The following is a 26532-nucleotide window of genomic DNA, read 5'->3' as shown; positions in this document are numbered from 1 at the left end:
ATCTGTCAGAAGAAGGGAAAAGTTTACAAGCCAACGTGATAGAATATGAAGCATCTCTCTTTATGTTCTGCTCTCAGTGTATATGAAAAATATTATTATATAATGGATAAAAATAACAGTTTAAAGGGTTAAAGGTTAGCACTATAAGGAGAACGGAATTTTGAGTAAGAATTTAAAAGGTTTTGAAATAAAATCATGCTTTAATTCAGACCTCCTTTACTTAGAAATATCATTTTTAAAACTTAAACAGGTATTTGGAACTTTTTTGTTTATGAATTTTCATGCTCTGGTTTTTACTAAATAATATTATAACAAATATTGTTAAGTTACAGGACATGATTGGACAATGTTAATAAAACAGTTATTACAGGTGGAAAACAACATGATATAGTGGATTAAGGATGGGCTAGAGAGGTAAATGTACTTGAATTTGAATCCTAGCATTATGCCTTTATGATCTGTGGCCTTGGGGAAGCTAAGAAACTCTTTGAGCCTCAGTTCCTCATCTGTAAAATGGAAAAATGAATCTCTACTTCCTATAAGAAGAGGAGATAAATTATGAAAGTTGTAGAATAGTGCCTGCCATAGAGGAGAGAACATAACCAAGTAAGAACCATTAAACCCATAGGGCTGAACTAGAATTCATAGTCTATTTTTTCTAATTTGAAGATAGTGTATATATAATTCAATCTTCATGGTCTCATTAATAATTTATTTAATATATTCCTAAAAATTTAGGGTTTTACTTGTCTCAATATACAAATGACATTAGTATTTTATTGTAGGTGTCAAAACTTCAGATTATAGGGATCCACTAGCAAGATGCTAAATAATACTGACATGATACTTAAATGTAGTAAATCCTGATAAATTTTTATAATAAAATTAGAAGAATGTTTGAGATATATGAATATTAGAAGAAGACTTTCCCCCTCTTAATTTTCATTTCTTAACCTAAGAAAATGATGAATTGGATGCATAAACTAAATGCTCAGGAATGTTTGAGGCTTAATGAGTACACAACATAACATCTGAATATTGAGGATCAAAGCATTAGAACATAATGTATTACAATTTATCAAATAGAAATCCCTCTTTATGAAAAGAATATCTACCACAAATACCTAATTCCTAGCCATAAGGTAAGCTGTGTCTTGGGAAAACCTACATCAATAACTCTCATTAAATTTAGGTAAGTGTGTTTTAGAAATAAGTCACAGAGACTATAGTATGGTACGAAGCTGGTTGATTTTTACTGAACAAGAAACTGTTAAGAATAATAATTAAAGATAATTTAAAAGTATAATTATTGCTTTTACATTAGTTGAAATTTACTTTATTTTTGTATTTTATTATAATAATCTCCAGGCTCTGAAGATCAAGTTCTCTACATTGCTAATGACACTGATATCCTGGGTTTTATATATCCATTCAACTACAGTGGCGATCATCAACAAATTTCTCATATTGAACATAATTCAAGGATAACAGGGATGGATGTATATTATCAAAGAGATATGATTATTTGGAGTACTCAGTTTAATCCAGGCGGAATTTTCTACAAAAGGATCCATGGCAGAGAAAAAAGGCAAGCAAACAGTGGCTTGATTGTAAGTAAATAACATTGACTATTTGAAGGCTCATACTTTTCCACCTCCTTATTTTTTTAATCTATCAATCACAATATCTGATTATAGGATGTAATTAATATGTACAGTTATTTCTCCCAATATTCTCCCTATACAGAAATCAAGAATTTCCCTACTTTATTCTCACAGCTGCATATAATTTAATTGCATGATATTATGTTTTTCTTTAAGTACCTTTGCTTTAGCTATGTAAGAATGGTAATGAATAATACCTAATATTTCTAGTACATTTTATATTTTATATTCTATAACATTATATAATGTGAGGTCTTTTTTTAATTATGAGATGAGGTGGGGAATCATTACTTTGTTTTCATGTTAGAAAATAAACTTAAAACATGCAGGGAATATTATTTCATTTTGAGCAATATCAGAAATACAACACTCTTCTAGGGCAAGAGATCAACTCAGTTGTGTAACCATTTCTTCTGACTCCTGATAACTATATTTCAGGGAACATCCAAAACAGAGTGATATTATTTGCTGGTGTATGATGGACATGTTGATTACCATGGTTATTCCTTTTGAGAAAAATAAACTAGAGCATTTGTTTAGATTTGTGGTTGTAGACTACCTTTTTTTTTTTTTTTTGGCTTTAGGGCATGTCAATTATTGTGTATTTTGTATTTTGAGGTAACCAGGGAGAAAAATGACAGATAAATACTTATTTTTGTGAGGCCTGGCCCATTCACATACAACCAAAAAGTCAAGTGCTGTCACAGTAGGATATAATTGAATCTTTGTATTTGAAAAGAATCAGAGGAACCTATCTGGAAGTCCTTACTATCCTTTGTAGTAGTATCACCCATAAAGATTTGAACTGCATGAATACCATTTAATAGAAATCTGGAACACATTTTTATCAGGTAGATAGCTGTAATCTGGTTTTAATGAAGTTATATTACCTTTCTAATTCAGGTTAGATTAATTTCACTGAGAGCAAAATATATACATGTATTTTAAATATGATAATATATATGATATAATATGATATATCATATATATGTCATATATCATATGAGATATATATATATATATGTCAGACTATTCAACTCATCCTCTGCCAAACACAGTGAGCATTACACAATACCTTTAAGTTGCAGTTCTAGGAGAGAGCCATAAAATTTAGTAGATCCCTCTGCCTTCCTTCACTTACTCACTTGCTATCAGACTAAAAAGCTGGTTCAGTCTTGCCTAGCTTTAGCTTTCATTATCTGTGGAACACAAGACTGCTTTGCAAAAACTTTGTTCCCAAGGTAACTGTTATTAATGAAGTTATAAAGAGTATGTACTATGGAGTTACATCGCCTGGGTTTTTAATCTTATGTATATGTATACAGGAACTGTTAACTATGTGTACAGTTCCTGGCACATGATAAGTACCCTCTAGATGCTTGCTATTAATGGGGTGATGACCACAATGTTGCTTCTGATGATGACAATGATAGTGTTGATGATTGACAAGATGTTCTTCTCTAAGATGCATATAATTACATGAAAATTATTTACAACCTAATTTTCTCTGAATTTTATTTTCTAAAAATACATCTTTCATTTGGTAGATTTTTTTCAGTAAAAATTACTGGGTAATTATTTTAGTTTTATCTGGGGAGATTAATAATTAATATATAACCAGTATCTTCTAGTGAAAAAAAGTTATTTTAAACCCAAAGCCAAATTTGCTTACAGTTAGATAACTAAGTTTTTAATTCTTATACATAGAAATATATAAATGTGTATGTTTTATTTGTATTATATATATTTACCTATATATATCCCTTTATTTTTAAGATTTATTTTTGTTTGTTTTTTGAAAGAGAATGAGCATGAGAGGGGGAAAGGGTAGAGAGAGACAGAGAAGGAGAAGGAGACTTCCCACTGAGCAGGGAGCCAGGACTCTGTGATCGTGACTTGAGACCCCAAGGCAGAAGCTTAACTGACTGAGTCACCCAGGCTTCCCCTTATATATTTTAATTTTTAATTTTATAACTATGGTATAGAATCTTTTGTAAATGATGGCAAAGCTACTAGATTAGTCTTTTGCTAATAGGATATGAAACTTCATTTTGTCTTTTTTTTTAAATTTAAATTCAATTAGCCAAGGTAAGGGTAATGATTACATATGTTATATCTTCTAGACTTTATTTTTCTCTTTTCAGACTTAGTCATGAATGACAGGATTCACTAGGAAGAAAGTGGGTAACACTAGGGTACAGTTTCTAAGATTCCATCATAGCTAGTCAAATGTCAAGATTATAAGATTGGAACCTCTGAGCCATGAGTTTTAGGACCATGTTCTTAGCCACTCAGCATTCCATAAAAGTTCCAATCAAGGCATTGCAAACAAAATAAAACAAAACTTAAGACTATACAGATGAGGGCAGTTATTTGCTTCCTAAATCTTTTTGTAATTCTGATTCCTCAATATTATAAATATTGGAATAAGTCCATTCTTACATTCTTAATAATTAATATGCATTCTTAGATGAGTAAATGACTCATTTATGGCCATGCAGCTAGAATGTAACCAAATTTAGACTTTAACTTGAAAGAACAGTTACATCTCTGTGTCTCAACTTACTTATCTCAAAAACAGCTATCATATTGTAGTAGAAAATTTCTAAAGCCCCTTCCAGAGAGTAAATATATATGATTTCCAAATGATGCGTGACGTAGTTTATGTCTATCTAGTTGTTTACCTGGAAAATTTGTTTTCTGAAATACAGCCTATGGATAAAGATTTGATGATTTCTTTACCCTGCTGAATTACTCTGCAATGTATGGTATCTGTTTTTTTTTTTTTTTTTTTTTTTTGAATCAGTCATCAGCTAGTCATCCAGTAGTTTAATGAGCATACAATCTATTGCATCTTCTCAGTTTTGACACAATGCCAGGAATGGCCAGCAATGCCTTTACCAACAGATGAAATTACTCCAAACTTTGCTGTGAAAGGAGAGAAGAAAGCAAGGAGGTCTTCACTCAGAAATGAAGACACTTTGCTCTTCACTCTTTTTTATTGGCCCTTCAGGATAATCACAAATCCTTATCATTGTTTCTCAAGCAGGGGATGTTGACCTGGGGTTTTACTGAAACTGAGAGGATCTATTTACAGGGAAGATACAATGCCTGGGGGAACTGGGTGGCTTAGTCCTTAAGCATCTGTCTTCAGCTCAGGTCATGATCCCAGGGTTCTGGGATTGAGCCCTGCATCAGGCTCCCTATTGTGTGAGAAGCCTACTTCTCCTTCTCACAGTCCCTCTGCTGGGTTCCCTCTCTAGCTGTGTTTCTGTCAAATAAATAAATAAAATCTTAAAAAAAAAAAAAGATACGGTATGCTAATTACACGTTCTACTAAACAGAGTCTAAGGGACAATACATACATTTCTTAGATCACAGGGCAGCCAGCAGTCTAAGCTAAGAAAGGTTAGGGGAAGGTAACTCCCCGTGATATTCCAATTACCGAGTGATCATGCAAGGCTTGGTGTTCCAAAGGCTTACACCCTTCTCCTAAACCCTCAGTCACCCCCAGGAGCCTCTGTGTTAACATTTTAGCAAGCCAGATATTATGGCTGATTACATGCTCTACATTAACCCCAACAACACAAATAGTAAATGATACTGACTTGTGAATTCCCCACCCGGGGGAAAATGAAACTCAAAGATTTTTCCCTGAGCTGAATATGGAACATCAGTTTCCATTTCTGAACCAAGAGGTGAAAGAAAGAAAAATACAAAAATCAAACTATGGGCACTTTAGTTAAATCCCCATTATCAGTAAACCAAATGGAAGAAGTTAGCCATGGGATAATAGGATGTCTTCGAACTGAAAATATTGGCATATTTCCATCTCAGTAAAGTGTAGAAAATATGTTGTATCAGAAATCAGAAGAATATTACTCAGACAACTAAATGTTAACTGAAGTCCATTCCAAAGGAAGATAATTTTCAATATGATGTTTTTTGGAAGTCGTGAAGGGAATACTCTTCTGTAATCTGTGAAAATGGCTTGAATACTAATTATGATTATAAATTTAAATTTCAAATACAGTCTAAGTTATTTATAGATAGAAATGCTTATAATTTTCTAGTCCCCTGGGCTATACAAAATGGATAATTTTTTTTCCTTTAAGAAAATTAAATAATTTAAAACTTAAAAGGCTGACATGATTCAATCTATATGTAAAGCATAATGAGATTTCTGAATTTGAATTTTAGTAGTCAGAACAGAATATGATAGCATTATATAACAATTGTACATACTTTCTGGCAATTTATCATTTCTAGTATGAAATGCTGTACAGCAAAGTACATGATGACAAGCACCATAAAATAGGTCAACGCTTGGAGAAATGCAAATGATTTTAAAAATACAGATTAGATTTTTACCATTAAAGAGCTAAATATTCCAGAGCAAAACAAATGGTTTATCTGATCTATCTAATTTTGAGAAGTGAAAATGAGATACCATTTTTGGCATATTCTCTATTATGCAAAAGAGTGTTTCAGAACGAACATGCTTATAGTTTTATTCATTAATAATCATATCTTTTCTTCAGTAAGTTGATTAGGCAATTATTTTTTCCCTGAAAGCTTTTAAGAAATATCCAGCTAAGTTTTATTTAATAGGTTTCCATCTTTAATTGGGGTCCTAGCTATAAACCACAAACCCCTATATATGGGTTTGTGTGTACATCACACACACACACACACACACACACACATGCACACACACTCAAGTGCAGAGGTATGCAGGTGTGCTCACAAATAAGTTTATGTCTGTATAGTGTGTCACAAGTTTTGTCAAAAACAAAGTCTAGTTTTAGGATTTTGGAAACTAGTAGAAATTGATAGTTTCTTTTTCCATTTTTTAATTTATTTTTATAAATTTATGGTAATCTTTATAACTTTACCTTGAAATTATCTACACTTACTTGTCAAGAATACTTTTCAAACCATCTGAGTTTATTCAAACCATTTAACAACAAAAATCATTTATTCTGATTTCTTTGGAAAAAAAAATAAAACTATCAAATCATGAAGTTATTGCCATTTTGTGACTTGATCATTGCTGATTGCATAAGACAGGCATTCAACAATATATGTTTATTGGAGTTAAATGGTTCTATAACAGTTGTGATCAATGTTTAAAGTTTTATTGAACATAGATCTTGTAGGACTACATAAAACATAAGATTCCACAATTAATAATCCTAAGGATATTATTGAACATATTTAACAGCATTTTAAGGTGAACTAGTCAAGTTTATCATTCATACCCAAAGCTTTATTTAAGAAATTCTGTTTGTTAGGTTTAGTGTTGTGTTCCTAGGATACAAAATGATAAGAGTCTTATTCTTTTTTTTTTTTTTTGAGTCTTATTCTTATGATGCTTATATTCTGGAGAACAAAGACAAAGTCAAGTAAACTCACAAATAAATAAATAAATACCAAAAATTCCAATTTTGAAAATTATATTGAAAGTAATACAGAATGGACCAAGAAAGAAAAACTCAGTTGTTGTTAAGACTTCTTTGAATAGGATGGTCCATAAAGGCCCATTTAAAGAGATTTGAGCAAAGACCTAAAAGATAAGGAGAAAGTAATGTTATTTATGTATAAGACAGCTACTTTACATTTATGTAGAGAATGGATTTGGTGGGAGAAAATCTGGAACAGAAAGAGATCACATCGGAGGATTGTGCTCCAAGTCGGTGCAAAAATAGTGGAGGTTACAATATTATAGTCTCAGTGAAATGGGAGGGAGAGAGTAGAAGTTTAACAAAGTTTGAAAATAGAATAGATGTAAGAAATAGGAGAATAGGAAGTACCTAAGACCTAGATTTTACAACTTGATGAATAGGGAAAATAATAAATTCTGGGTTCACTTTCTGTCATGGTAATTCTGAGCTCCAAGTGAGGGGTTGTAAGAAATCCAAGTGAGTTGTCAAATAGTCAATGGTGTATTTAAGGCTTGATCTTGGTCTCTGGATTAGAGATTTTAAGGAATAGAAGAATAGAGAGATGTCTAGAACCATGAAGCCTGACTAGATTAGCAAGATGAGAGTTCAGGTGACATAAAAAAGCACTGGAACCAAACTCTGAAGCCAGATTAAAATGACAACAGTGAGTGGGAAGTCCATTAGGAAAATAGAAGAAATTGTAGTGTCACAGAAACTAAGATAGGAGACTATTTTGAGAAAGAGATTGAGCTTATATTTCTAGCACTGCCAAAAGATCGAGTAAATGAGGACAAGGAGGTGTTCGGTAAGTTTTGTGACATATTAGTTAAGGACCTTGATAAATGCTGAAAGTTGCAGAGGAAGCAGACATCAGAGAACACTCAGTGGTTCTACGTCAGTGGTCCTCAGCTGAGAATGACACCCCACTGCAGGGGACATTTGGCAATGTCTGGAGATATTTTTTATTGCCACATCTGAGGTGTGCTGCTAATCTTTGGTGAGTAAAGTAGAGGCCAATGAGATTGCTTAGAACTCTACAGTAATAGGCTAGTTCCATATAACAAGGAATGATCCTGACTGAAATATCAAAAGTTGAGATACTGTTTTCTACATAGTAATATCAGTCTTTCCAAACAAACTTTAAGTAGATCTTTTGTGTCTGTTACATCATTTTATGTAATAATAACTCTGAATAGAAAATGATTCTAAGATGAATCACTGATATAGTTATTATTTTATTGGTCTCTTACTTTCTCTCACACCTGAGTCTTTTTTACTTCATCTTTTCTCCTTCCCTCTGAATATTAGAATGCATGTAGGCCCTGACCATGATCCTCTTTTTTCTACCTTTTCTCGCTTCCTTATAAAGTTTACATAGTTTAATATGTACCTGCATGCTAACAACTACCAAATTGCTATCAGGCTCTGTTCAACTGCTTACTTTGCTTTTTCTTTTGGAGTTTTTAAAGATTTATTTATTTATTTTAGAGACAGAGAATGCACTTGAGTAGGGGGAGGGAGAGAATCTTTAAGCAGACTCCCCAGGGATAGGGAGGTAGAGTAGTTTTAAAAATGTTCCTAAAGTAGCATGCCTAAAAATAAACTTCTCTTGATTGACAAAATCTACTTTCTCAGTCTCATTTAATGATAAATTAAATTTGCTCAAAGTAAACAGCTTGGACTTACAAGGAGCCTAAGTGACTCAGTGGGTTAAATGGTTGAGTCTTGGTTTTGGTTCAGGTCATGATCTCAGGGTGTAAGATTGAGCCCCGCATGGGGCTTCTGCACTCAGCAGAGAATCTGCTTCAGGATTTTCTCTCCCTCTGCCCTTCACCCCCAAAATAAATAAATAAATTTTTTAAAGAATCTTCGCGTTACTATTGGTCCTTCTTCTTTCAAATCAGGCTATCTTGTTGAATGTACCTTCAACATATTCTAGGAGCTAAATACCTTACATCAGTTTGACCTTAAGTACCTACTTTTGAACCACCATCATTTTTCTTCTGATTTAGTGCAGTAGCCTCCTCACTGGTCTTCCTACTTTCTTAATCACTGCACAATGCCAGAATACATCTTCTAAGACATAAATTAGATCACAAGACATCTCTGATCAAAGATATTTTGTGGTTCCCCATTAAAAAAGACAAATTTCTCATGTCTTGCAAGGGTTTAAAAGATCTGGTCTCCTCTCTGACTTCATCTCCTATTAATTTCTCCCTACTCTTCTCCAGGGATGCTTTGGTATTTGTAAAACCCATCAGTACCTATTAATGTAAGGTCTTTCCTGAAATGTTCTCTTGGCCTAAATGTTCTCAGGTTGGATATCCTGTATGGCTCAATTTCTAGATTTCTTCAAGAATTTGCTCAAATTCCATCTACTGAATGCATAATATATTGATAATTGCAATCTACTGTCCTACTCCCACCCTGGATTCTCAACACAATATTCTTTTTTTTTTCACTCTCACAGTGCATATCTTTGTTAAATTGCTATATGATTTACTTACCTATTATGCTTATTAGCTACTCTGTAAATTTCTTTGCTGTAAGTAAATTTTGATGGCAGTTAATTTTTGCTGTTTTGGCCATTACTATATGTAATCCTAACATCTAGAATAGTATCTGTCATGAAGTAGGTACATAATATTTTTAAAGAGTTAAAAACAATGAATTAATTGAAAATATTTGGTAACAATGAATTAACGTGACAATAGTATATTGATCTTGAAAGTTATACTTTACAATTTATTCTTCTCATCCTTAGTATTCAATTCATCACAAGATCAAATATTTTTATCTCCAGATATATCCCATTTTATCCACTTTTGTCTCATTAAAACTTAGATTACAATTCTACATTTTCATTTCTGAAATCCATTGAGTAAGTCTCCTTTGATTATCCTGTATCTACTTCTCATCCCCAGTTCTAAGCCATTCTTCTCATTATAGCCAAAAAATTTTTTAAATATTAATGTAATCATCATATCTCTCTCACTTAAATCTTTCCAATGGATTTCCATTGAATACTCATTGGTTTATAAGCCTCTCTATGATTTTGCATCTCATCTTACACCACACCCTTCCCATTGCCTTATACACCTATGAACATATACATATATAACCACCAACACTCATTTTTTCCTAGCCATTAAATATACCATATTTAATTTCCAGTAATGCAACTTCATTTCAGAATCTTCAAGCATGCTCTTTCCCTTGCCTTTCTTAATTATCCTGGTAAACAGAAGCTCCTTTATTCAGAAGACCTTGTTTTCATTATCATTGCAGTCATTAACATTGGTCTTGCTTAGACATTATAGATCTTAGCCTACATAAACTTTTCTTTTTGTGAGTCTTTCAAAATTGAACCAACTGTTACTTTTTGAAGAGACAGGCCCCAGAAAGATTGACTGTCATCTAAAATGTCAGTTGAATGGCTAGGAAATTCCTTCAAGGTGGCTTCATGATTATTCCAGGTTCTATTTGGATCTGGGAACTGGAATGGTAGGGAGTAATAAGACAGTAGGAAACTAATTTTAATGAAGCTAGCCAGAAAGTGATGTATGAAACTCAGCATTATGTATTATTTACACACACACACACACACACACACACACACATTTACAATCTGAATATGTTTGATGTAAGAGCTACATTGAATTACAAGAGCCCAATATATTTATTCAAGTATATAACATAGAGTGTTATATAAGTTTTAGGTGTACAATATAATGAATGATTCAACAATTCTATACCTTAGTCAGAGCTCATCACGTGATAAGTAAACTCTTAATCCTCTTCACCTATTTCACCAATCCCCCCTATCCACTTTAGCAACCACTACTTTGTTTTCTATGTTTAAGACTTGGGTCTTTTTCATCTCTTCTCTTTGCTCAATTGTTTTGTTTCTTAAGTTTTACATTTGAGTGGAAATCCTATGGTATTTTTTTTCTGACTCATTTCACTTACCATTATATCCTCTAGGTCAGTCCACGTTGTTGCAAAATCTTTTTTATATCTGAGTAATATTCTCTTGTATATATACACCACATCTTTTTCCATTCATCTATGGATGGACACTCAGGTTGCTTCCATATCTTATTTATTGTAATAATGCCACAGTAAACATAGGGATGAATTTTTGAATTAATGTTTTAGTTTTATTTCAGTAAATGCACACTAGTGGAATTACTGGATCATATGGTGATTTTATTTTTAATTTTGGGGGGAACCTCTATACTGTTTTCCATAGTGGCTATACCAATTTGAATTCCCACCAACAGTGCAAGAGGGTTACTTTTTCTCCACATCCTTACCAACATTTTTTTCTGGTGTTTTTGATCTTAACCATCATCACAGGCATGAGGTGATATTGTGATTTTGATTTGCATTTTCCTAATGATTTGTACATCTTTTCATGTGGCTATTGGTCATATGTATGTCTTCTTTGAAAATCTGTCTTTCCATGTCCTCTGCCCAAATTTTAATTGAACTATTTGGCATGTTGGTGTTGAGCTGTGTAAGTTCTTTATACAAAAGTTCTTTATAGGAGCCAAATTTGTACATAAAGAACTTTTGTATAAAGAACTTATACAGCTTATGCATATATCTATATCCTACATATACTGAGTATTTCTTTTCATCCACAAGATGCTTACTTAATGATTTTGGAGACAGTATCAACATTTGCTTCTGTGATTCTTTTTCTTTGTGTTATATTGCTATCTTTACTCCCTTTTTTATTGATACATGATTTGTCCAATAAGTTCAACTTCTTTTGTCTCTTTAAGGCATGGGCTGCAAACCAGCTATATGGGTAAAATAAATGAGTGATTGAGATTGACATAACACTAGGGACCCAGGTAAGAGGTCATATGCCTCTTGTTCCATTAAATCAGGAGGCAACAGCTGATTGACTCTGTTATTCTGGAATGTTGCCCTGATTTTTATATATTTTCTTATATATCCTTAATTCTTAAAGATTTTATTTATTTATTTATTTGACAGAGAGAATCACAAGTAGGCAGAGAAGCAGGCAGAGAGAGAGGAGGAAGCAGGCTCCCTGCTGAGCAGAGAGCCCAATGTGGGGCTTGATCCCAGAACCCTGGGATCATGACCTGAGCTGAAGGCAGAGGCTTTAACCCACTGAGCCACCCAGGCACCCCTATATCCTTAATTTAAAAAAAAAAAGAAAGAATGAATACCTATGGCCACACACAATAATCAAGTCTGGAAAGGGTCTAATGCTTAAGTCAACACTATCAAAGTACAAAGAGTGTTCAGGAATGATTTCCAAAACTATGAAATAGATTGTTAATGTCTAACATACTAGATTCAATAAACTGAGCATTAAACAAAAACGTAACAGCACTTGTTTCTTCCCACAAAATAAATAAATAGATTTAAAGACCCTAAAAAAAAAAAAAAACAACAACTTGTCCTTTTTTTCCCTTTACATCGTTGGTTTTTGATATAATGTTCAATGAATACTTAGTAAATGCTAAACAAACAAACAAACAAACAAAAAAACACCTTGACTTAAGGTTATATCTTAAGTTTAAACTTAAAATATACCTAAAAGTTTTATTTACTTGAACTTAAATTTAGTCCTCAATCTACCATTTTGCAATCTCTGCTTTCAGATAGCTCTGCTTCCCATCTCAAGTGTTATGCGTTTTTTAAATTGTAAATGCCAGAAGACACCTTTATTCCTTAATTCTAGGTCACTCACATAGGGGATGATATCAAAATTGTTCCCATAAGTACCAACAAATTTTTCACATACTAATGCATGAACATTCACTGTTAACATTAGATACATCCTTAAAGCTATGCAAAAGTCAGGTTAATAGAATGGTTAATATTTTAAACTGTTATATCATTTAATGCTTAGAGTCTGAAAAAATTTACAGATAATCTAATCCAAAGCCTTTATTTATACATCACATAATTTACGAAGAAACTAGAATTAGGTTTTATACCATGTTTCTGCTTCCAAATTTAATGTGCTTTTAAATCTTCCATATTTTTTTTACCTGATAGTGTGAAGAAGGTTTTCATAGCTAGTTTTGCTCTTTTCTTGGGCAGGGGGGTAGTGGTAAAAGATGAATAAGTTTAAAGAACACTAAGTATGCTAAAAAAAAAAAAAAAAGATAAAGTCACATTCAAATTTGAGTCTATAATCCAAAGACAAATGTGGTCTTTTTTGGAAATTGTCCAAGAATTATATAGTTTCTTTTCCTCCTAAGGAGAGTTGTTTTTTTTTTTTTTTTTTGAAGATTTCATTTATTTATTTGACAGACAGAGATCACAAGTAGGCAGAGAGGCAGGCAGAGAGAGAGAGAAGCACGCTCCCTGCTGAGCAGAGAGCCCGATGTGGGGCCTGATCCCAGGATCCTGGGATCATGACCTGAGCAGGCTGAGGCTTTAACCCACCAAGCCACCCAAGCACCCCTCCTCCAAGAAGAGTTTGTGCCAGGTGGACATGGTTTTAAGGTAGATAAGTAGAGGTTTAAAATTACCCAGATTGAAATAACCTGTGCTTCAGAATAAATTGTAGGTAGAAAGCAGAAATTTCCTTCCTGAAGTGTTTTAGGAACTCATAGATTCTAGTTCCAAGTATAACTTTTTCTTCGCTTTTTTTGGATTTCCCCATTGCTGTATGAGCTTCTAGATTGAAATAATATATATCTACATATCTTATTATATTATTAAGTCATATAATTTAGTAATGTTCAGAATTTGCATAGTCATTATTTTACTTCTATTTCCTGGTTTATGAGAATTTAAACTGATTCATATATTATGGGCCAAGAGTGTAAATAGCTTTTTCATTTAGTGAAATGAAACACACACACACACACACACACACATATCTTTAGAGTGGCTTCACATCTTTTTTTAATAGTATTACATTACAGGATAATTAACTTTAGTAATATAAACCAAATTTTCTTTTCTTAGATGAAAAAATAACATAGATAAAATATGTGACTACTTCAATCTACCCTCATGTTAACTGTATTTTTCTAAAGTATATTGTTAACTATAGGAATTTTTTTTTAGAAAGATGGCAGTATTTCCATGGTTCAAATGCTTGAAGTCCCACTTCATAGGTTTTCCTCTTTCCTTAATTTAAATCAAATGTCTCCAGTGACTTATATCTTTAGTTTCCTGAAGCTGGAATTGTGACTGATACCTTGCAATCCACAGTTGTAAAGGATTAGTAGTTTAAAGTAGAAACCTCTAATTTTGTTACAATCAAGCTGCCAATTTTTCTGTAAGATTTAAGTGTTTCATTCATTGGACTAATATATCTCCACAAGGAAGAATGCCTCAGGCCTCAAAACTTTGGTTGTGTATTTAGAGAGCTTATTAGGAAAGAAATCATCTGTCTGGAGAAAGCAGTCAAAATGTGTCTTCCACTTTGTGCAATAATATGAGTAATGTCTTTTGTTCTCAAGGTAACCACTTGCCTCTACAGTCTCTTCAACACGACATATTTCATTAGTGCCTCTAGCTCATAGGCCTATCTGTCTAGTAAGCTAGCCAAAAGGGCAATGAGAGTTTTATATTTTCTTTTTCTTTTGAATCTGATGTTTGTTTGTTTTGTTTTGTTTTTCACCTCTTTGGAAGCAAATGGCTTAGCTTTCCCATTTCTATTGTCCCTTGTCAGACTCCATTCCACGCCCCAGAACCTCAGTTTACTTTTACTTTGCCCTTTTGTACTCACTTGTTTGATTTTGAACCTCTCCATAAATTCTCTTTTTATCGTATCAAGATCCGACAGGAATTTCTACCTTCCACTCTCCAGCCAACATCCATTTAATACTAGAGTCCCTTTTATTTTTTTTTATTTTTTTTTTAAGATTTTATTTATTTATCGGAGAGAAAGAGGGAGCGAGCGAGCACAGGCAGACAGAGTGGCAGGCAGAGGCAGAGGGAGAAGCAGGCTCCCTGCTGAGCAAGGAGCCCGATGTGGGACTTGATCCCAGGACGCTGGGATCATGACCTGAGCCGAAGACAGCTGCTTAACCAACTGAGCCACCCAGGCGTCCCTAGAGTCCCTTTTATATGGCTAATACTATTCACAATCCTGGTCAAGCCGTGGGTAGTAGAGAGGGGGTATTATTATTTCATTCCTATGGAGCCCATTATAAGGGGTGATTTTTTAAAAAAAATATTTTATTTATTTATTTGACACAGTGATGGGAGAGAGAGATTACAAGTAGGCAGAGACGCAGGCAGAGGAAGAGGGGGAAGCAGGCTCCCTGCTGAGCAGAAAGCCCTATGCAGAGCTCCATCCCAGGACCCTGAGACCATGACCTGAGCCAAAGACAGAGGCTTAACCCACTGAGCCACCCAGGTGCCCCTATAAATGGTGATTTGATATGATATAAAGGGTGATATGATTTCGCTCTTAGTTTCCTTGAAAATAGGAGCATCCTGTTGCTTTCTTGTTATTGCTGTTTTTCTGTTCAGTTCTTTTCTCTTCAGTGTTGAGAATCATTGAGCATTCGGTAAGTTGTGAAATTGATGAAGATGAACATCGGGTAACATCTTCACCCTGATGCCAGTATTCTCTGAGAATCATCTTGTCACTGACGATTTATGTCCATAGGTTGAGTTTATCGGGTGTGGTGTCCTTTACCCCATATTCTAACTACTTTAGTTGATACTGGAATGTCATTGGGGATCTCTTGATCAGGGAACCAGAATATAAATGTATAGATTTAAATGACTCCATCGGTATCTCTGTGCTTCACATTGGAAAGTAACATTTTTTCCCTTCCCCTAAGCCGTATTTTTTACCCTAGTAATATGACATAAATCTAATTTATACTTCTAGAATTTGCCATTAGTAGAATCTTCACAAACCTGCATACTTGACAAAGTATCACTTAATCAATCTTCTGCATGTTCTAGGGAAATAAAGAATTTGGGTTTTTAATTGTCCACAGTCCATGTGTAGAAGTATAGAATGGAAAGATAATCAGACTTTTTTTTTTTAGAATGAGTAAAACAAAATGAAGATCCTAAATACAAAAAGAGGAACTTTGCATGGAATTTGTCCTATTTTAGCAAGGATACTATTAGGATAAGAAATCGTGTGTATATTTACATCGGATAAAGGGAAACTAGGTATTTTTCCATGCTCATGCCAGATAACCAATATCATATTTTTTTGCATGTTGATGGTTTGCTTTACTAGTGTTAGAAGATGATAAATATACTCCAACAAACTCTAAACAGCTTATAATGGTTATTTTCTCCATAGTCTGCCATATTTATAAATTTATGACTTACACTGACATGTCCATGCCATTTGTTCATATATTTACTTTTAAACACTGCCAAATCAGGGTGAAAATTATAGTTAATTTAAATACTGGAACATTTGAAAATAATTTTGTGGTTTAGCTAGGACAAATATTTATGTTCTACCCACCTGTGACTATTATTTATATTGTGTTTCTAAAGCATATTGTATCGCAGAGTGCTTTTTGTTAAACATCACTGAGCTATCACTGGGTAGATGGATAGTACCTATTGTTAGAGTTGAGAAATAGGTAACTATTCATAATTTCAGTTTTTAAATCAATATGTGAAAGGACTGATAATAAAAGTTGTTAGGAATTTCTATGGGTTCTGCATTTAGTTCAGGCCGCATTTTCCTTTCTTGAGATCCCAGTAATCACACAGCAGGCAGTGGCTTGTAATTCTTGTTTATTGACATCTCATGTTCTTTTTTGAGTTCAGTTTCTCTTCTTTTAATCCAAGTCCACTCACTCCTTCAGTAAAATTTGTTCACTAGTAATTCACTCAAGAAACTATCATGTGTTAAAAACCCATATTTCCACTGGTTGCCAGGTCCTAATGATGCTATTACACATTGACCACATGTCTAGTCATAATCACCTTCAAATAATTGTTTCCATTCATGATATAATACCCCTGGGTATCCTTTCTCACTTTTGGTTATGCACAATAAACCTGACCATGTCAAATTAATTATGACACTAGTTCCTACTCAAATTGTCCAGGTTAATTGAAGGGCACAGAGTGTATGTTATTTTCCTCACTGTCTATTTGCAAAGAACTCCTTTACTTTTCTGCCTTACAATAACTCAATAATACAATATAAAGCAGAAAATCCAAGCTCGTGTATTTAATATAAATGAGATATATTGTAACTTCCCTTAAAATATGTTTAAGTACAGTACCTTTCTAAATGAGTCCACATTTACTAATATTTTTTCAATTTTTAAATCAAATTATATATGGTGAGAATGCAGAAAAACTGGAACTTCCTTAAGTTGTTTAAAAGAGTGTATATTGGTAAAAAACTTTTTGAAAAAAAAAAAATGCTAGCAGTATCTACCCAAGCTAAGTATATGTATACCTTAAGACTCACCAATTCTATTCCTTGTTAAATACTCAACAGAAATGAATTTTTGTGTCCACCAAAATGCATGTACAAAAATATTCATGGCTTCAGTTCAGTGGCCTAAGGCTATAAATAATCCAAATAGATATCATCAGTAAAATGGTGAAAAAACTGTTAGCATATTCATAAAATGAAATACTACCCATCATAAAATAATATTAGTAACTAACATATACAACAGTATTAAAGAATTTCATAGATACAATGTTGAATAAAAGAAGTCAGAAATAGAACAGTATGATGCTATTTATATGGATTTCTTAAACTATTCTATTTTGTTAGACATCACAATTACGGTTAGTCTCAGAACAATCCTGACTGGGAGAAGTCACAGGTGAACTGCCTACAATTCTAGAAATAGTCTAACAGGATGGTGTTATACAAAGGGAGTGATAGGTTAAACTCCCATGAATGTTGCAATTAAGATTTGTGGAAATTATAATATCTATAAAAATTAAGAATAAAATGGAACATTTTAGATATTTTTAAAACCTGTGTAAGACACCTGACCATGTTGATATTATTCCCATACATTATTAATGTATACAGACCTCCCCTCCACCACTTTGCTTTTGAAAATACTGTGGTGTTGTTTTGTTTTCTTTCAGTGTCCTGAATTTAAAAGGCCCAGGGACATTGCAGTTGACTGGGTTGCTGGAAATATTTATTGGACTGATCATTCAAGAATGCACTGGTTCAGTTACTACACCACTCACTGGACCAGTCTGAGGTACTCTATCAATGTGGGACAGCTGAATGGCCCCAACTGCACCAGACTCTTAACAAACATGGCTGGAGAACCCTATGCTATCGCTGTAAATCCTAAAAGAGGGTAGGTTAACAAGTTGACTATTTATATTTCTTGATATGCATATCATTTTTAGAGATTGTTTTCCCACCTCTTCTCTGTAGTTTTCCTTCTATAATAAACGTTCAACATATAATAGATTCACAAGGCTTCTAAAATTTCCTCTACTTCTGTACAAGAGCATGAGCTTTTCACAGCAAATCATGGCACAAAATACATGTTTTCCTGAAAGCCTGCTCCATGATATATTCTATGTATGAATGTGTGTGTGTCTTATGTGGACATTTCAATAAATACATAACCAATATGGTTAACTAAGATTGAATCTTCAAGACATTAACTATAATATTGAACGTATGAAGTATGGAGTATTAGTATTTTGGCCATTTGTGATAATAAAAGATGAAGGTGTACATAGGAACAAATTTAAACAATTTTAACACAAATATTTCCTTTCCTTTGCTTGAATTGTTCTTTTTTTTACTCTTTTACTTTTTTCATTTACAGGCAGTGACCTAAAAGGAAAATAGAGAAATGTTAAATAAAACTCCTAATCATCTACTCTTATTGGAAATTCCCTGTCTGTAGGTTTAGAGTTGGGTCCAGGAGTCTGCATTTTCAGGGACTCGGGGGTGGTTCTGATGCACATGGTCTGAAGGAAAACTGTTTTGAGGAGCAGAGCTGAGTTAGCTGCAAGCTAATCCATTTGACTTGTCTCGTCAGGATGATGTACTGGACTGTCGTTGGGGACCACTCCCACATAGAAGAAGCAGCCATGGACGGTACTCTGAGAAGGATTTTAGTACAAAAGAATCTGCAAAGACCCACAGGTATGATGTATTTCTGACGCAGTCTAGAATGTGGAGCAATATGTTCAGCATATTAGTGTTACAATTCTTTCCAGGTTTGTTGGCAATATAATCATTTTTATAAGCAGATAAGATAATTTATAGATCACTTTATGAAAGTCACTAACATTTCATGTTCTATTTTTCCAACTTGAAAGTCAAGGCCTTACCATATTGCCAGTGATATTATGGGGATGTTATTTGAAAATTGCCCAAGTTGCAAAGCCATTTGTAGGATTTCATATATGTGGAATTTTGACAGTTTATAATGTATTAGGGTATTTTTTACTGATATATGTTAATGTTAATGATGCTGGGACAGATGATAATATTCCTAGAGGATCAGAAACTAAATGGGCAAAAAAAAAAAAAAAAAAAAAAAAAAAACTAAATGGGCAAAGAGGTGGGAAAACAAATAATTTCTGTAAAAGGCAGACATTATGATTCCTTGCCCTTTCATTCACAGCTCTTTTTAACCAGGCTTTAATATCCCTCCCAACTGTGTCACCTAAGCTACCACTCCAAACTACCTATATTCCCACAACTGCTCAGGAGCCTGCGTGTTTTGTTCTACTTGCCTGTTTTTCTCCCATTGCATTTTCCTCCCAGGCTCCCCATCTAGAATGTCCTTCTGACTTCTGTGCACCCAGATGATTCTTATTCACCTTATAAGGTCTAAGTTTAACACTTCTTCAATGAAACATTTCCAGAACTAAAGGAGCCTCAAGGCTCCTTCCTGTTCATGCCATACACAACATCCCTCAGCACTATACCCCGAAGTAGAGAATACATGTCTAGAGTACATATTACTTAATAATTGTGCTTTATAGTATCTTACATAGTTGCAATTTTATTTATATTTGGTACCTATATTCTTATTAACTGTTAATGTGCCATAGAATTTTTCCTTCAACTACATTGTTTTTACTCTTTATGGAAAGGAGCAGTCTTTGGGGAATTAGTTCATTTACATAAGTGTGTCTCCAGTCACTGATTTAACAAGTACCAATTGAGCACCTACCTACTGTGAGAAATTGTTTAAGATACTAAAGACAAGTTCTAACCCTTGTGAAGAGATTACCAACTGTCATGAAACTTACCTTCCTCCAGAGAATGGAATATTTAATATAAATCATTCCAGATACTAATAAGTGCTATGTGAAAAAGAATGAGGACTATGGGGGGGGGTAGAATTATGAATAAGATTATCAAAAAAGTCATCTCAAAGGTGATATTTGAGAAGAGAACATCATAGAGGTAGGAAGCTATATGAATATGTAAGCAAATAACTTTCCAAACAGAAAGAACAGCATGTTATGAGTTAGGAGTGAGCTTGGCATATGTCAAAAACAGCAGGGATGTTAGTATGCCTAGGAACATATGAGCAACTCAGGAAAATGTTGGAAATGAGGTTGCCCAGGTGCCCAGGTATAGATCATCTAGGACCTCAAACAGACAGTTAAGGAATGAATTTTATTCTAGCTTTAAGGGGAGACACGGGAGGCAACTGAAGAGTCAAGTGGCATAAGATGCTCAAATACTATTTTCATTTTTAAAAGAACTTTAACTGTCTTTTTAACTTTTCTACTTTTAACTAATTCTGGACCTACAGAAAAGTTGCAAAATTAATTTTATAAAAAAGTTCCGTGATATTAATAAATAACATAACCACAGTATATGTAACATAATTTTCATCTTAAAGAGGGATTCTGGCAGCAATTTTTAGAACTGCCTGTTGGAGGGGTCTTACGAAGGCCTGAGACAGGAATTCTAGTAAAGATTATTTATGAGGGGAGTGTCGTTCAGGAGAAACCTGTAAAAGATGGAGAGATAAAGGGAAAGACACCAGAAAGACTGTGTTTCATGGAAACTCTCATTTTTGTCTTGAGCCACAGGGGATGTGCTTTGGAACATAAATCCCACAGCAGGGAGGGGTCCTGTTTTATATGCTCCATCAGTCATTGGTTGACCTTTGGGCTCTAACTTCCCAGCGAGGCTGCTGCAGTCAGTTGAGCACAGTTCTCCGGGGAAGAAGGGCAAGTATGATTCCTTAGCTCTAAACCAGCAGGTAGTAGACTAGTATTTGGTATTATCTCCAAGACTGGAAAACGACCTGAAAGATGTTACTGGAACAAGTACTTGAAGGATAGGTAGGCATTTGAGAGGTGGGCAGATAACCCATCATGGTGTAGATGTTATAAAGGTGTTCTTTGAAGTCAAATATATCTGGTTTTGAATCCTGAGGGATTACTTATTACCTGTGAGATTTCAGAAAGGAACTTATTATCTTGAAACTTTGATTTTTATCACTGGCAACCAAAGGATATTGTTGTATACATTGAATGACATAGCTCTAAACCAGGAGCTGCAGTGTAAAGCCACATGGCACGTTCTGTGATATTTGGAGTCATGGCACACCTAGAAGGGGACAGGATAGGTAATGTAAAATGAACTGAGACTAGAGAACTTTAAATAACATGGTGTTCTGCCATGACTTTTTTTTTAATATAATTTTTTATTTTTTATAAACATATATTTTTATCCCCAGGGGTACAGGTCTGTGAATCACCAGGTTTACACACTTCACAGCACTCACCAAAGCACATACCCTCCCCAATGTCCATAATACCCCCCCCTTCTCCCAAACCCACTCCCCCCAGCAACCCTCAGTTTGTTTTGTGAGATTAAGAGTCACTTATGGTTTGTCTCCCTCCCAATCCCATCTTCTTTCATTTATTCTTCTCGTACCCACTTAAGCCCCCATGTTGCAACACCACTTCCTCGTATCAGGGAGATCATATGATAGTTGTCTTTCTCCGCTTGACTTATTTCGCTAAGCATGATACACTCTAGTTCCATCCATGTTGTTGCAAATGGCAAGATTTCATTTCTTTTGATGGCTGCATAGTATTCCATTGTGTATATATACCACATCTTCTTGATCCATTCATCTGTTGATGATGGGCATCTAGGTTCTTTCCATAGTTTGGCTATTGTGGACATTGCTGCTATAAACATTCGAGTACACGTGCCCCTTTGGATCACTACGTTTGTATCTTTAGGGTAAATACCCAATAGTGCAATTGCTGGGTCATAGGGCAGTTCTATTTTCAGCATTTTGAGGAACCTCCATGCTGTTTTCCAGAGTGGTTGCACCAGCTTGCATTCCCACCAACAGTGTAGGAGGGTTCCCCTTTCTCCGCATCCTCGCCAGCATCTGTCATTTCCTGACTTGTTGATTTTAGCCATTCTGACTGGTGTGAGGTGATATCGCATTGTAGAGTGGTTTGTTATTGGCTCAAAAGTCATGGCAGAGTGCTCCAAATCACTCTGCCATGACTTTTGAGCCAATAACAAACCACTCTACAATTTTGATTCAAAGAGTGATGTGAATAAGGTAGTTTTCCAGGCTTATTGCTTTGGTAGTATTGTGCCAATGAAATAAATAAATACAGAGCTAAGAGACCAGCTAACAATCCATTGAGTTATCTTGTGGAGAGCCGAGAATAGCATAACTTGAATAGCAACGGGGGAAAAGGGGAGAATGTATGGGAGACAAAGCCGAGTTTGCATAGTAGAATTTATCAAATGCATATGAGAATAATGGAAGAGATAAAAAATGTGTCAAGGAGGGACAAAAAGTCATTAAATTAAAACTATTCATATAATTATCTTATTTCCTTCATTTATCCATCCATCTCTCCTTTCATTAAATAAATATTGGATGCTCACTATATGCTAGATACTAGTGGTCATCAGAAATATGGATCTGTGCACTCACTGAGCTTAAATTTAGTGTGGGGGACCATAAAAAGAAAAACCAAAAAAGTGTATGTGCATGTGTGTGTGTGTGCATGCACAAATGTTCGTGTGTGTAAATGGCTCTGATAGAGAGGAGTGGGTCAACATGCAGCAGGTGCCACATTAATTATAGTGGGGAGGAGAGGCTCTTTGAGTTACTGATGGTTAAGGTTAATTGCTAAACTGTATGAAGGCATAGACATGGGGAATGATGTTGCAATGCAAAGTAAAGAATGGATTTGAAGGCCCTGAGGTAGTAAAGGCAGAGTATAGTAAACAAATTGGAAAATATCATGAAACAAGGCTTAGATGGGTGGGTAGGGGTCAGACCACGCAGGATGTCAAAGACCATGTAAAACAAATACTATTGCTTTACGTTAAGTAGATAATAGGATCTGAGCAGACATCCATAGGGACATGTCAAGAAAGGAGTTGATGTGGGGCTCTCTAGCCGATGTGACTGGGTATGTGTGACTTTTCTTCTCAGCAACTCTGCTTTGAAAACTTCTGCCTCACTTACAGGCAGTAGACTCTTGGAAGCCATTTATTCACTCATCCAACTAATACTTTTTTGTGTGCCTACTATGTGTCAGGGGTAATGTTAGGCATTTGGAATAGAGGAGTGAACACACAGGTCCCTCTTCTTCTAGTGGTTATATAGTAAAAATATAATGTTTTAAAAAGTAAATTACAGAGTAAGTTACAAAGTGTTTTGTGCTATGGAAAAGAGAGTGTTAATAGAGCAGGAAAAAGAGTCAGAAATGGGGGCACCTGGGTGGCTCAGTCGGTTAAGCACCTGCCTTCAGTTCAGGTCATGATCCTAGGACCCTGGGATCAAGCTCCTCATGGGGCTCCTTGCTCAGCAGGAAGCCTGCTTCTCCCTTCCCTCTTCCCCCACCAACCCCCCCACACCTTGCCCTTGCTCTCGGCTCTCCTGCTCTTGTGCGCGCTCTCTCTCTCTCTCAAATAAAATCTTAAAAAAAAAAAAAGTCAGAAATGATGGAGAGGAGTTTTCCATGTGACATTATTAGGTCTACAGAGTAGAACCTTGAGAAGGTGCCCTTGAGCCCACTGTGTGGTGCTGTCAGTCACGGGCAAGTGTTACAGGTGTGGATGTGACCCCGGCTGAGTCAGTCAGTGGGAGAGATGGCACAGATAATTGAAAATTTTAGTTCTGGAGCTTAAAGCTTAGGGCTTAAGCTTAAGGTTTGGGAAATTAGCAAAGAAAGCTGATATTTAAAGCTGCTGGAGTTGTTAAGATGGACAAGGGAGGGGAAAACAAAGAGGCTTCTTAGGGTAAAATTTTGTGAGATGCTTATATTTAGAAAAGACCCAGTCATCTCATGCCTGGTTGGCTCAGTGGGTTAAGCCTCTGCCTGTGGCTCAGGTTATGAGCTCAGGGTCCTGGGATGGAGCCCCACATGGGGCTGTCTGCTCAGTGGGGAGTCTGTTTCCCCCTCTCTCTCTGACTGCCTGTGATCTCTTTCTCTGTCAAATAAATAAATAAAATCTTGAAGAAGAAGAAGAAGGAGAAGGAGAAGGAGAGGGAGAAGGAGAAGGAGAAGGAGAAGGAGAAGAAGGAGGAGGAGGAGGAGAAGGAGAAGAGAGACCCAGTCAGCATTGAAGACTGCAAGGGTGTTTGAGCAGTTGGAACAAAGCAACAGATTTCAGTGTCACAACAGCTGAAAAAATAATTTCAAAAGAAAGATGTAGACCTTATTGGGAATACCATAGTGACTTACATAGAGAAACTATAAATTAGCAGGAAGAGCATAAGCCCTCCATTTATATAGGCTTGAGTTAAAACTGAGAAGACTGTGTAAACTTCTGAGGATCAAGTTTCTTATTTATAAAATGTATGTGATAATACTAACCTTATAGAGAATTCATAACAATGTATTTTTTTAAAGATTTTATTTATTTATTTGAGAGAGAGGGATAGAGCACAAGCATGGGGGAACAGAGGGGGAGATAGGAGCAGACTCCCCACTAAATGGGGAGCCCAACACCTGAGTAACCTGGGGTCATAACCTGGGCTAAAGGCAGATGCTTAACTAACTGAGCCACCCAGGCATCCCTGTAACAATTAATTTAAATCAGATGTTAAAACCAATATAATTAATTAACATAATTCCTTTAATATCTAACAAGCTAAGAATAATTATTCGAAACAATATGTCATGTATTATGCTAAAGCCTCATATTATTCCATATAATGTAATTCCATATAATTCCATAACTCCCTAGCACTGATAATTATTTTATTCATATTTTAAAATGTCATTTAGTATATTTTGTTAATTTGATTCATTTTCTCATTGTATATCAATTAGAATTCTGTAAGATTTTTAAAAATCCACAAGCCATATGTAAAACTCTATTACTTCATGCCTCCTTGCTTAATAAGTGACTTTCTTCATATTGGAAATGCTGGTTTTGCATTCCTAAGCAAGATTTTATTCTATCAGGCGAAGCATCTCCCAATGTTGTCTTTATAGTGATTAATAACTCCTGAGTATTGTTATGCTAAATGTTATTGATATAAAAATGAGTCAAGAACAAATCTCATGCGAGCTTTAGGAAATAATAGATAATTTAGACTTCATAAATAGCATAGTACTAGAGAGTGATAACGAAGAGTTGGCAATGAATTAGTCATTGTTCTACCTCTCTCTACATGCACACCTTCTATGTGGAGAGGCCCATGTACTCATGCATATGTACCCTTGAGATATCCTTCTACTGATGTACGTTTGCTACTTCTGTCTTCCCAGAAACATCTTAAGACTTGCTTGTACCATTTTTTCTTGGTCTTTTTCCTTGGTGTATGTTGATAAATATTTGCCCTGACTCCAACATTAGTATATTGAAATCAGTAACTATAATGACACTTCTGTTTCTCTCCAGGTGCGATATGCTGTTCTTTACATTTTGGGTTCATTGGAAATTCTGTCTTTCATTTCTGAATTCATGAATGAATATATGCATGGAATTGCAACACATTTGATGAGACTCTGTACTTTCATAGGGTGTAGATCATATCCGCAGGAATGAACAGCAAGAGGAACAGATATGTCTGTCTATCCCTTGAGATAACCCTTGCATTTCAGGGTTAGAATTTTACTGTCCAGTTGAATAGTTAGTCCACCACTTACTTAGCTAGCATTTTGTTTGTTCACTATGAGCACTGCCATTACAGACTTTCCAAAACCATGATGAAAATATCTCAGTTCTCTGGGCTTTCATAGCACTCATTATCTCCATAGATGATACTTCATCATCTACTGTTTCAAATGATATAGTAGAGGATAAACTCTTTCTTGTATATTTTGTGTATCCAGTAAGACCAAAAACAACTTAAATCAAAACATTTACTTGTGTTTATATGTACACTGAAGAGTATTACAGTGCCCCTACTTGATGTGTGCTTTAGAGTAATTATGTACGGAATGAGTGAAGAGATGAACGCCTACAGTTTTTAACACTCTAACCCATAGTATGGTTTTATAGCCTCTTTTGA

The 26532-nt window shown here is 34.9% G+C and overlaps 1 protein-coding gene across 1 annotated transcript in view; it reads left to right on the top strand.

The window, feature by feature from the left end:
- LRP1B (LDL receptor related protein 1B) overlaps positions 1-26532 on the top strand; it is a 1620129-nt gene that overhangs the window by 1499414 nt on the left and 94183 nt on the right. The window contains exons 77-79 of the mRNA XM_045066491.1: positions 1369-1610; positions 18164-18387; positions 19087-19193. Of these exons, the coding sequence (XP_044922426.1) occupies positions 1369-1610; positions 18164-18387; positions 19087-19193 (573 nt within the window). The remainder of the gene's footprint in view (positions 1-1368; positions 1611-18163; positions 18388-19086; positions 19194-26532) is intronic.

The sequence above is a fragment of the Mustela putorius genome, unplaced genomic scaffold (assembly GCF_011764305.1).
Source record: "Mustela putorius furo isolate JIRA1106 unplaced genomic scaffold, ASM1176430v1.1 tig00003867_pilon_pilon_pilon, whole genome shotgun sequence".
NCBI lineage: Eukaryota > Metazoa > Chordata > Mammalia > Carnivora > Mustelidae > Mustela > Mustela putorius.
Note: the sequence above shows the minus strand (reverse complement) of the source record. Positions and strands in the feature narration are given on the sequence as shown.